This window comes from Asparagus officinalis, chromosome 5, assembly GCF_001876935.1.
Source record: "Asparagus officinalis chromosome 5, Aspof.V1, whole genome shotgun sequence".
Taxonomy (NCBI): Eukaryota; Viridiplantae; Streptophyta; class Magnoliopsida; order Asparagales; family Asparagaceae; genus Asparagus; species Asparagus officinalis.
This window is the reverse complement of record NC_033798.1, coordinates 13,716,307-13,729,915: the sequence shown is the minus strand read 5'-3', so window position 1 is coordinate 13,729,915 and position 13,609 is coordinate 13,716,307. Positions and strand designations below refer to the sequence as shown.

The window sequence follows — 13,609 nt, the reverse complement described above, 5'->3', positions numbered from 1 at the left end:
AAATTTTCCAGTGGGGACCCCTACTTCTAAATTACTAATAATTAAAATGTTATTGAGGCAGAAAAACTCGAATTTAGTCATTTGTAAGTAATAGGCAACAGGCCAGCTTCCACTGGGGTTTATTTTCTCTGAAAGACATATTAGATATTTGTCATTTTCTGATAGGGGTGTCCATTGAGAAAAATTGCAGGTTCACAAACACCCAAAGTGGTGGGGGTGTTGTGAGAAACAAAGGTTAGGGAGTTCTCGGGAACACCCCCACCCCACCTTCCTCCTTCTCTCCTGAAGTTCTTGGGGTGTTTGTGAAGCTCTCATGGACCCTTGTTCTCCCTCCCATAATCCATGACCAGCCAGTTCACCGCTTACAAGCCTTAGTGGCTTTAATAGTCTCTTAGGAGTCAACTGTAGGTTCATTAAGCCTGTTTATGATCGTAGGAGAAAGGGCTGGATGATTATGCTATGTACTTAACTAATCATTAGTCACTCTTTTCCACTTCATTGCCTCATTTGTTGTAGTTCTCCTCAATCTTTAGTTTACCTATCACTTTAGCTATAGTTATATTTCCTAGTTTCTTTCATTTTTCTTATTCATTACAAGCTTATGAACTACTTAACAAAATCAACAGGGGAACATTATAAAGGAGGAGGCTGCAAAAGGGTTAAACCCAGGAGTCATAGTCCTGATTGTGGTAGTTGGCCTTGTTCTGCTTTTCCTCCTTGGAAATTATGCACTTTATGTTTATGCACAGAAGACTCTTCCACCAAAAAAGAAGAAGCCTGTTTCAAAGAAGAAGATGAAGAGGGAAAGGCTCAAGCAAGGGGTCTCTGCACCGGGAGAGTAATAGTAAGATCGAGCTGCCTTTCACAAGCGAGAAAATTAAAATCTTAGAGCTATATTTCTGATCATTAGTCTAGTCTGTATGTTACTTTCAGCTACCTTAAAAACCTACCTTGTGGGTTCTTCGTAACTATGGTTGGTTGGAAAATTATGATGGACTAGTATTGCTAAACCTTTTTATCTGATCTTTTGGTTAAAAGTCATTGTTATCCATACTTATTCTATCGCTAATGTTATCTGTGAATATGGTAGTGCGATATGGTACCTACTTAGGGGGAAAATGCAACAATTAGCTAACAAGCACTGATGTCCAAAGGACGCTTCAGTTTTGCCACAAAAGTTGCATGTTTTGTGTTTGATTGTTTTTTACCGCTTCAAAATCAAATTGTAGCTTTTGACTTTTCAATTTTTTTGTTTTTGGAATTATTTTTCATCTGTGTTTCAATTGCTCATGCTTATATTCATTTACCCTTCTTAGTTGTTGGCATGGTTCTGATTCTTAGCAGGAATTTATCTCCTGAGAACACGACTGTTAATCTCTCTCTCTCTCTCTCTCTCTCTCTCTCTCTCTCTCTCTCTCTCTCTCTCATGCTTAAAGACCCCCATGTCTGTCTAATGCATATTATGATAGTAGACATGAGATAACTGTTGGAGAATATATGTTTCTGAGTAGGTTTTTTCTTTCCACATTATCTGAGTGTTTTGTGGCATCTTTGATGATGTTGATATGCTTGAATCTTCTCTTAATGAAGCTCTTTCGAGATGCTTTCTTTGAACTATCTGTGTTTGTGGTCCTCAGTCAATAATACTAACAACGCGTCACAGACTGCAGGTATCAGTTGAAACCTCTGTGATTTCTTTGTTGGTGTTTCTCAGCCAAACATGAGGCGAAGAGTGTTCAAATTATCTCAGAACAATCTTTATGTGAGCATGATGTTTTTATGTGTTCACTTGGGATGATAGTAATTTCGAGCAGTTCATCTGATAATAATTGGATAACACACTTTGTTGCTGATGTTCTTGTATGATTATGCTAGAGTATAAAATTTGTAACTCTCAACTATTACCATAAATTTGAAGTTTTAGTGCTTTTCAAGAGAATTTAGTATATCACCGAAGCAATCAAAGTCCAAAATTTCAAACCCAAGGTTCCAGTTCACGAAAAAAACACTTTTAAGTCGTGGAGATATGTTGAGAGTATCAAGTTATAATCCTCACTATGACTTCAAAGTTCTGGTGCAGGAAAAGAGATTTTACTCGCTAGTTATGACTTTCAATATATAGGTCATGAAAGAGGCTTCTGCACCCAGCAAACATTAGTGTTCTGACATTAGATCTTGGACAGTTCTATGAAATGGTTGTTTGAGATCAAATCACTCTCTGTTAGACAGATAATTGTCTGTTAAGCCACTGACACTTATAATCTCTGATGCTTTAGTCTTATTAATACAAGTATAACAATGATCTATGGGGTAATTTAGGAGTGTTTGGTATTTACTTGTGGTAAATGTTCTCTTCGTTTTTGAATTTTTTTAGAAAGTATTCTTTTTTAAAATGTTGGTGTCTAGAACTATAAATATTTTCTTATGTCAGGTAAAGATGTAAAAGAAAAATATAGGGTTTTACCCTAGAAACCACTTTAAAAATAGGATCATTTAAAGAAACGATCATTCATATTTAATTTATATATAAGCTAACTTTAAAGTGGGTTTTTGCTACAATCAAACATCTTCTACACAAATCTTCACTAAAAACCAAAAATAAATTTTAAGGATGCACGTTTAAGATGCATGAAGTGTATCCTTACTAGACCGAAACATTAACAAAGTGAGTCATATGTTTTGAATGTGAGTTTTTTAAGGGTATTTTGGATTTACAATGAGAATGTTTACTGGGAGATGGTCGAACCTACTTTAAAGGTGGTTTATATATAAATTGAAAATGAAATGTGATTTCTGTAAAATGACGCTATTTGTGATTTGCAGGAGCAAAACCCAAAATAATATATCTATGGAAGAGCATTATGTTTTTTTTCTCCTATCTATATTGATTGTAAAAGCATTAAAAATCATGATTTCACTCCAAGAGTGAGCCCAACCATTGATTCAGCTCCTGTAATATTTTTCAATAATTATTTAAGCGGAAAGCAACAGGTCCATTTAGATTTTAGACTATTGCTCAATGAAAGCAACTTGCCCATCACATTTTACTCCAATACTACTATGGATCAGATACGATTCACAAGTTGGATTTCTCTGGCTCATACCAACCCACTAAAGTTCTAAAATAAACATAGAAGGCTTCATTGCAGGTAGGTCCCTTCTGTAAAATATTCGAACTCTTATACGTGACAAAAAGAGAAATTTTGTTATTTGACAGATAGACCTCATAAGGGTAAAAGAGAGAAGAAATTCATTCAGGGTGTCTATCCGCAACTAACCCAACTTAAAATGGCCGGAGAAGAGGCATATTCCTCTAGTCTAATTACAGAGGAAATGGCACTTAGATACCCTATTGTTCCACCATCTTTACACTTAAATACCCTAAGTTACAAAAAGTAGCACTTCACCCTAAGTTGTAATAAAAACAGTACTTTTATACCCTAAGTTGTAAGAAATGCCACATTAGTATCATCTGTTACTTGCATGTGGAAATGTTCATAGGAATATTTCTGTGTGATTAGCTAGCATGTGCATTTTTATAATTATATTGACCACATCTTTCTATTAATTTCTATGCAAGGGAATTGTTGTCATAATTATATTGACCACATCTTTCTATTAATATTTCTGTGTGATGAGCTACTTTTTATAACTTCGGGTATTTAGCCCCAATTACAAGTTCACATTGCTAAAGACATAACACAAGACGATATACGCAAAAATATATCAAGTAAACATTTCATACAGAATGGTTAGGTGAAACTTATTGCTACCTATTCAGGAACTAAGGTGTGATACCGAAAAAAGATCGTTCTGCTACACTCTTGAGTAAAAGAAATCACCAGTCTGCGTGTTGATGTCGCCTCAACTACGTAACAAGAAACAAGTTGCTAGTTGTTTAGTCAGCATAACAGGAAAAATACATTTGGATGATTACTAGTTAGACGACCTTCCAAGTTAAAACCCAGAATATCTATAGCTCACAACAAGGACGAGAAGGCTTCAAGCTGACAACATTTCCTTCAGCTTTCGTCGTTCGAATCAAGAACAGGGAGCAAGTTGAATGCTGAAGAACCGAGATGGACTCCACGAACTATACCTCCATATCCAACTTTAATTTTGTGGCAGAGCAGCAGAAGAGCATCCCACAGTGCTGTTCTTCCCTGAAAGAGATCACCAATTGGGAGGCAATTGTTTAGTAAAGAAGAGTGAAAAATCTTTAGTAGCAATTAGTTGCTTAAGAAACCTGTTAATGTCAAAAACAATAGGTAAATTTTGCAGAAGCAAATATGAAATCCTATTCAAAATCACGTTTGATTAGATACGCGTTATTTTCTGCTAAAACAAGGCTCCAAAATCCTTCATGTAGCACAAACATTTAATCGATAAAATAAATTCTTCGTAACTTCTTTGGCATATAAATAACCCAATAAACATGATAAGTCTACAAATAGGGGAAACTGGGATCAGGATGAATTTGGGAAACTAGTAACACTGGTTACATCAACATTATTATGTCTCCATAATGTATACAATGGTTGGGTCAAGTACAAGTACTACCTATGTATAACTTGAAGAGGAGAGAAAATACATTTGACCAATAAATTTGGTCTCTCTCAACTAATGTTTAAAATAGCGATAGCTTATAATGTAACACTCTCCTCCCGATATCAAAAAAGGTGAAACAATGCAATACGTAACATAAGCTATGTTTTATTATCTATTATCTATTTAAAATAAATACAGAACATTCACAATGATTTCGTCTCCAAAATAAAACCAGATTGACTTTACAAATATAAATTACAGCAACAATCGTATTTCGAAATAAATAGCATTTGAGTTGATATTTTTTTCAATAAAAATATTAATGCAAACCTGTATTCTGACGATTAAATCAAACTGTGGAAAAGGTCATACCTGAAGGAGCAGCCAGAACTAAAAAAAGGACTGTCAGCGGAAGCAGGAAAAGAATATGATAATGTAAAAGAAATGACCCTAAGCAAAACTGATGATAAATGAGATTCAGTTGCACTATAACACTGGGAATAATTAAGAAAGCCCATATTCTAACAATTACGTTAAACTTACCACAGGATCATCATTGGAGCAACAGCTATGACTTAGGGGCTGTTTGTTTCTATGTATTTTGTGGGTTTTGCATTGAAAAGTGGGAACCACAAGCTTAAAACCCTAGGGTAAGGGTATTATCAAATACTTTGTTAGTTTGTTACTTTTCATGCATCGAATTTGAGGTTGACACATAGGATACATGCATCAAATGTGATCCTCTAAAATTATGCTGATTTCGATCGGATTTGTGATTTTAGTCACATATTCTAAACAAACGGTACATGCAACCAGACAACATTTGATTGGATTTTATCTCTTATGCAAATATAATTTAATATCCATTGAAGAACAGACATGATTTTGAATATGGATTTTTCTAGATCCATTGCATGCATTAAAAACAATCCACGAACCAAACAGCCCCTTAACTGTAAACATACAGGGGCATTAATTGAGGCTGCAAAAAGAACATAATATTAATGTACCAAATAATATCCTGACAAATCTGTTCAACCAACATTGAGGATTAACGTGACAAAGGATTCATGATGTCACTACTAAAGTTTTCTCTCATGCTATGTCATACTTTACATGTGCAACTCATTAACAGTTTCGAAGAAGCATACTTTTTGAACCATTAAATGCCACATTATACCCTTCAAAAAGTATGCTCAACTCCTGATTGCTAAATCAAGTTCAAAAACTAAACATATTCAATGATAGAACTTAAAACACAATAAACTGATAACTATGAGCAGAATACACAAGACAGCAGATGGCATGTCAAGAAATTTAAGCCAAGTAAATGATTTAAGGATAACGTTAATTCACAAAACAATACTCACCTGAAGAGAGAATTGAAGCTTTTTATCCCAATACAGAGCGAAGATTGGTGGACTTTGCTTTCCAACAGACAACACACAAGCTCCTGGGTGAATAACAGAAGGGACACCAGAAATAATAGCCACATATTTCTCTGGAAACCTATCTTTTGGGGGAAGGACTCCAAGAAACAAAGGATTCTTGCTGGATCGTGAACCAGAATAGGATGAAGGATCAACATGTAACATCCATTTTGGATGCTCCAAGAAAGCACAGAACAGATATAAAAGCAAGTGGGAGTCAGATGGAAGCTCGCTTGATGCCTTTTTTCCTGCTTTGTTATAACTATCTCCATCGCCCATATAGTCGAAATTCTTTAAGCATGTTCCTTCAGCAAGCTCTGTGATATATGTGCGGAAAAGTTAGACCAAGAAAATTGCTATTCCAGATCTATATTATAATGTTCAATAATTGTAGAAGATAAGAAAGTAATACCTCGAACCCTTTGAACAGTATAATCTGCTCTTACACTGCTATGTGGAAGCAATCCTTTGACTAGCTCTCCTTTCATCAATGTGTTAAGCCTCTGGTGCTCAGTGATGGCATCTACACATTGTTGTACTAGGGGAAGCAATGGATTTTGCTGTATTTGTTGCTGACCAGCTAGAAGTAATTGTGCTGCAATGCAAAATCGAATCACAGGAACCCATGAAAGAAATCAGGACATCATAAGAAACATTATATATGATTATATTAGGTATTTAAATGATTTATATATCCCTAAATCCTAATCTTAACGCTTTGTTTGGGAGTTGAAGGGACGGAAAGTTAAATAATGGAAAGGAAAGGTAGGGAATGGAAGTGAAAAGATAAAATGTTGTTTGGGAGTTTAGTAAGGGGAACGGAAGTAAATTTGTCTACCTTGTTTGGGAGTTCTAATAAAGAGGAGGAAAGTGAAGTGAATATGTATAAAGTTACATAAATACCCTTACATATCGAATGTGAGTATATCTTAGCCATTGATTTTAATGTCATAAGGGTATAATTGTCTTATTACATTGTAAAATTTTACATTGGTTTCCATTCCATCCTCTACCCCCCAAATTGGAGCGGAGGAAAATGGAATGAAATTTAACCTTCCATTACATCCTCTAACCCCTCAAAAAAACTCCCAAACAATGTGAAATTGAAATTTTACTTCAACTTCCATCCATTAACCTCCACCCGAACAAGGTGTAAGATTTTTGAGTAAATTTTATATCAGGAGAAACTCTTTTTCCATTCAATCCCACAATTTTTCAAATAAAGATGCAACCAAATAAATCCAGATTAGCTCAAGAAACATTATTACTACATGAATTATTTTAGTCAACAAATTAGGGGCAAAACAATTTATAGCTGAAATACACACTGATATGTTGCATTTATGCTAGAACTGTGGAACAAATAAGAACAACTCACACATTGATCCATCACGTGTTTGAACAAGTGTAGCACGTAATTGATGAAGAAGCCCATCTTCATCCACCGTGACTGCCGGTTGCCACTCTTTAGCTCCATTAGCACGTAATTGATGAAGAAGCCCATCTTCATCCACCGTGACTGCCGGTTGCCACTCTTTAGCTCCATTGATCGGGGAGACATTAACAGGAGCTGCTGTGCTCACTGGGTCACTTCCAACTTGAGTAACAGTTATCGATATTCCAATAGCAGACGCAGCTTGCATAACCTACAAGACCAAAGAAACAAATAAAAGCTACATACTTCAATAACAACAAACCACAGTATCTTTATAGTTTATACCATACAAATATACTCCAACTAACCTGAATATGGCTTGTTTCAATCTTATCAAGTAGCGGGTTCATCAGAACCGAAGAAAACCACTGTCTAATTCTATCCTCCCACTGTCTAATCTGAGGATACACACCCAAATTCTCAAAAGCCTCAACTGCTTGTTCCATTGACATTGGAGAAGGAAGGTCTCCTTCTCCTTTCTTCGGTGGCGTGGTATACTTCTGATGGGAACCAGGGGACATTCTCACAGGCCTCAATGGAGTGCTTCGAGCTGTGCCTGAAGCAGTAGCTGAGCTGCCAACCGATCCAGGGCTAGCAATGCCAAAGCCCCTAACGGTTGATTGAGGTGTTGTGGTCACAGAGTTAGTTGCTGATTCAGTGAACTTTTCATCGACATCAGCTAAGTATTGCTCTAACATTTCTTCCGTTAGTATCCCCTTCGCACTGCCTGAGCTCTGCCTCGACCATGGAGAAGCCCGAGTAGGAGAAGCTGAAACTGGTGATATTGGGGTTTTCTTAGCACTATTGGAGCTCTGGTGATCCAACCCAATTCTTGACTGGCGAGAAGGGGTAGACCCGAAACCCGGTTTCCGAATCGGAACGAGAGTCTCCGAGGTTCGCTGAGGAGTAATGGGTTTTGATTTGGGTGGTTTCTTCGATTGCTCAGCCTCAAGAGTCTCCGAGGTTCGCTGAGGAGTAATGGGTTTTGATTTGGGTGGTTTCTTCGATTGCTCAGCCTCAGCATTTTCAGTTGCTTTTGGGTTCAGCCCAAGTAATCCAAGTTGCCGTTGAGTTAAAAGATTATCCTTTTCCTCGGGTTTCTTCGCAATGGATGCAGCAATAGCCAGTGCCTTCTTCGTTTTACGCAGCGATAACGCTCGAATAAGAGCCGATAGTGACAGCACAAGCAGCAACGTGATCAAACCTTGCAAGCATTTGGAGATCAAAACTGTAGAAAAACAGTGGGGAATTTTCACAAACACTTTGTGGGCATCTTTAAAAAGACACAGTTTTCACTCTGAGCAGTACTTACAAGCTGTAGAGAGAGGAACATGAATTTGGGTCAAGTTGTAGACCAACTGCTTCTCCCTGAAAAAGAGAAAGATATCAAAGTTTTGCAAAAAGAACCCCGAAAAAAGTTGGGTTTTTAGAGTGGGACCTAGAGCTTAGAAGGTGGAGAGAGAAACCGGCGATTGCGGTGGCGGCGGAGGAGAAGAGGAGGGCGGAGGAGGAGGGCTGGAGGCTGCGGGCGGTCAGAGCAGCGGAGAACTTAGGGTTTTGGTAGACTGAGAACTTGGGTTTTTTTGAAGAGGAAGACGAAGGGCTCTGCTGTGATGCCATTTTTTTTTTTTGTTTTTTTTTTTTTTGGGCTGTTTTTCTGCAAATGGATCGCAGAGTTCAGGTTAGAGGTTGGCGCTTGAACTCGGCCATCGTCGTTTGAAATTTCTCTCGGGGGCGATCAGCCGCTTTCTTTTGAGGAGTTTTACCTATAAACCCAAACTTCTACTCCATTTATCTTTGAAACCCAAAATAACTCTCGAAATCATTGTTAAACCGATTTTGTACTTAGCCGTTTGGTTTGGTGTATGGCATTATTTTCTGTAAGTTGGTTAATTTTATTTTTTAAGTTTTTATATTTCACTTTTAAGTTATTTGTTTATTGTGTACCTATCTGTTGAAATAAAACTTTGAATTTAAATAAAAAAATAAGTGAAGTACTCTCGATTTAAGAGTGATTTTGGAAATAGGGATAGAATTTTTCAAATAAAATTGTGAATTCATCTTTTGTTTCTTTGCTTACATTTTTAATTTTAAGGTAATAAATAATAGTTTTTATTTGTCCCGATTTGAGTTAATTTGTACAAAAAGAAATGAGAAATCAGTTTCTCTTGTTTGATCATTTGATATAAAACCAAAGAAAATGCAAGTCAGCCTTCTTCCAACTATGAAGGTCGTCAGACCTTAATTCAATTCTGATATCTGGTTATAATTAGTGTAGTTTAATTATATGACTTAAAAAATCATATTATGACAAGAAGATTGCATTAAAAAGTTAGAATATATAGCTGAAAAATATATTCCCTTCTTTACAATTTTATTACTCAGAGCAACCTATTCACATTGAAATCTCACATTAAAATCGAGAAACATTACCTAAAACAAATGTGATCTACTAGTTCACCCCAGTATAGAATACAAAATTAACAACCAAAAATTGCAAGCATCCTCTTCTCTAATTTTCTTCAACATTTTCCATATTTCTTTTTCTTTCTTTCTTTTCTTTCACCTTTCCACATACCAGAACTAGTCTTAATATTGATTAACCAATGTTGATAACCCCCCCCCCCCCCAAAAAAAAAAAAAAACAAAAACAAAAAAAAAACATTACTTTATAAACTGTTACATTTGTTCCCTAAGCAATAATAAAAATGTTCTGTAACATCTAATATTCCAATCCACACTTAGTTCCATCCAATGTCTCATTATACACTGGAACGTGCTCAGATATTTACAAAAATCCTACAATATGTTAAAAAAAAATTTAGTCCTAAGTTGACTAAATTTTTTCTCTTTGTGAAAAATAAATTCTAGGCTATGAAAATCTACATTTGGAAATTTCAAATTTATAGTCATCTTTAGCTTATCAACATATGGTTGAGGGGGAAATGTCATGCAAGATTGAACACCAAAAAGATCATGCTAAATTGAGGAGGCGTCCGTGCCAAATAAATGATTAAAGATGGAATTGCCTACAAACTTCAAATTTGTCATTTCAAATAATAATAATACACTTCATAATTCCAGATGATTTCGTTCTTGAGCGAAAACTTCTTTTCTTGTGAGAAATTGTGACTATGAGACTAGATGAAAAAATTCCAACTTGATATGTAGGAATTAGGATCAAACCAATGTGCATCATCGGGTAATTTAGGGGAGAAACATTACTTTTTATGACCTTTGCAGGGAAAAAAGGCTAAATACCTATATTGGTATTTTAATTCCACCCCAATTTCCAACAAGGTATTTTAAATAGGCAAACCCGCTTTAAGACATTCCAACAAGGTATTTTAAATAGGCAAACCCGCTTTAAGACATTTTAATTGATCCAACTAACCAATAAGACATGGTTTCTCGTCGGCGGGCAAATCTTTAAGACATTTTAATTGATCCAACTAACCAATAAGACATGGTTTCTCGTCGGCGGGCAAATTTCCGGTGAGATCTCATCACGTGCATGGCACATGATGTCTCAAAACTCGTTTTTAGCACCGGCGACGGCAACAATCTCGTCATATTCAGCCGATTCGATAGGGTTAGCGATCTCAGGCGGCGTCATAACCGTTATTTTATCATACTTTGGGCTGAATATGACGAGATTGTTGCCGTCGTCGCTGCTAAAAATGAGTTTTGAGACATCACGTGCCATGCACGTGATGAGATCTCGTCGGAAATTTGCCCGCCGACGAGAAAACATGCCTTATTGATTAGTTGATTCAATTAAAATATCTTAAAACGAGTTTGCCTATTTAAAATACCTTGTTAGAAATTAGAGTGGAATTAAAATACCAATATGGATATTTAGCCAGGGAAAAAACTACCAAAAATTAAAGATTAGCACCCCTGACTTTGAGGTATATACCCTAGAAAACCCCTAATTTTCACATTTTCACAGCACCATCCAAACAGAGCTAGTCGTCTAGTTTAATTAAAAGACAAAAAATAATCTTCAAGTTAACCTTCTATCAACTTAACTTCCACTTACATAAGATTACACTGTAGAGGGAGAGGGGGTGTGGTTGATGGTGTGGTACATGTTGTGCCTCTATCATTTTTCAACAGTATATGCGTTGTATGTATAATTTTACTTTAACCATTGTGATCATTTTTATTTGTTTAGGAATAACAAGGATTTTAACTATTTGTTTATAAATAAAGAGGTAAGCTCTTAATCTTTCTAAATAGAAGTATTAGTAAACCCCTCATTTTGATGGGTTAACTCATTTTAATCCCTCTAGAAGATTAGCTCACCCCTTCCACATTTTTTGCATTTGGCAAACTATAGAGGGTAATTTACTTTAACCCTTATATAAAATTTTTGTGTTTGCGTTAAGAAGGGATTAAGTCTCATTAACTCCTCACTTAACTAATTGCCAAACGACACCCCAGAGTTCAATAGAGTTTTCTGAAATTCACCTTAATTATAAATTTGCTCCTAATAATTTGATTTTCTATTGTCAAGTATACATTCAAACAGTCTACTATTAAAGTTCAATCAGATAGCAAATAAAAGACCTTTTAACTTCAAGAAAAAAAATACAAATATAAGACCTTAAACATATGACCCATCGCATGTGATCCGGACGGTTAGCAAGTTTCAATATGGCTCCCACTTGGGTTTGATTCTGGACCGGGATATTTGTACTTATGTTTGTTTACAAGGTTGATTAGTGAGCCTAAACATGTATTATTTACATTGTGTAAGCTTAGATTTCATTGAGTATGTTGAGATTACATTTTAGTTCATTACACTATATCTGCAAACATCCATTATGGCATTCCGATATTTACCACGTATCCCCGATATCCGCTATCCGATAAGAATTTTGGCTATCCGATACTTCCCCGATATTCGATATCAAAAACCTTGCAACTGGTTAAGGATAAAAAGAAGTACAAATTCCTTTACAGATCAACTTCAGTTCAATTAACTAATTACTAACAACTCAGTACGTGAAAGCCCCCACAATGTCCAAATCAAAATTAGTTAATATATCCCTAGATGCGAACTTAGCCTAATGGTAACCTTTTTGAATTAACAAGCAAATATTTTGTCAATTTTTCGAATTAAAAACTCAGCTCTTGGGAAAATTCGGAATGGTGCCTGAAAAATTGTGTACCTTAAAGAACAATAACCAAGGATCCCGAAGAACTAAACACTGACCAAAACTGAGAATGAATCTATCACAGGAAAAAGAAACTGCTTCTTCTCCATTTTCTTTTTATTTTTCCCCCTTTTTTGGGTGAAAGTTAAATGGTTCACTGAATAAAAACCCCAAATAATCCAGGGGACGACTACGATCCCAAACGGTTAACGTGCAGAGGAAGAGAATATACCTAAAACCTAACTAGGTTAACTTCTGATTTCACCAGATAAACCCTAATCAAAGTTTATTGGCCGATTCCGTTACCGCTTTGACATCGGGATCATCAGGATCGTCCAATTGAGGTCCATCGGGACCGTCAGAGATCGAGAGGGACTCGCTCTTCCTCAACTCCTCCTCAGGTTTCTCCCCTTCGCCGTTCTTGGAATCCGAAGAGGAGGCGGCGGCGGCGGGGGGGGGTTTTTTCTCCCCTGCATGTGCGTATGTGCAACGTCATCATTTTGGAGGCTACGGCTAAATATTCAACCGATTAATGGCATGTTGTTTTTTTTTTTTTTTTTTTTTTTGCATTTCTTACAATTTTACAATCTAAAAAAGAGAGGTAGCTAAAAGTATTTTGGACAGAATGTAGTTAAAAGTATTTTTTTAGTTGGAAAAAAAAGATAAACTGATAAAAACTTATAAAGAAATATAAAAAATAACACATCATTAATCTGTTAAATATTTGATTGTGAACTAATAAAATAACTATGTTTAAACCATAAGAATAATCTGAGGGGCAAAATAAATATTGATACATTGAGCGGCAATTTAGGAGTTTGCCAATAATTTAAGGGGAAACGATCATTTCGTGCTTTAAGTTTATATGAAATAATTTGCAAAAATGCCACACTACAGCCTCTTAGAAAAGGAAAATGACAATTGCACTATAAATTCTTTACTACTCTTTTACTACCACTAGCAAATGTGTGATGCCCTTTTTTAGAAGTTCTCCAGCTAAAGTCTGTATGCGTTAAGCGGGTAAATTTTACGTC

General features: G+C 35.9%; 2 protein-coding genes across 4 annotated transcripts in view; one reads left to right on the top strand and one right to left on the bottom strand.

Annotated features, from left to right (window-relative positions):
* The window catches only part of LOC109843602 (DNA-binding protein S1FA-like), a 3,363-nt gene extending 2,301 nt beyond the window's left edge, over positions 1–1,062 (top strand). For both annotated transcript variants that reach the window (XM_020412552.1, XM_020412553.1), the window contains exon 3: positions 627–1,062. In XM_020412552.1, the coding sequence (XP_020268141.1) occupies positions 627–842 (216 nt within the window). In that variant the 3' untranslated portion in view covers positions 843–1,062. The remainder of the gene's footprint in view (positions 1–626) is intronic.
* On the bottom strand, positions 3,775–9,167 carry LOC109842745. Of its 2 annotated transcripts, none has more exons than XM_020411620.1 (9): positions 8,852–9,167; positions 8,726–8,781; positions 8,430–8,641; positions 7,722–8,360; positions 7,483–7,624; positions 7,357–7,413; positions 6,391–6,573; positions 5,919–6,295; positions 3,775–4,163 (listed from the first exon to the last, which is right to left on the bottom strand). In XM_020411620.1, exons 1-9 carry the CDS (start codon positions 9,031–9,033, stop codon positions 4,023–4,025), a joined length of 1,989 nt encoding a protein of 662 aa, XP_020267209.1. In that variant the 5' UTR covers positions 9,034–9,167; the 3' UTR covers positions 3,775–4,022. The 2 variants fall into 2 exon arrangements, with proteins under 2 accessions (XP_020267209.1, XP_020267210.1); XM_020411621.1 differs by having other exon boundaries at positions 8,430–8,617.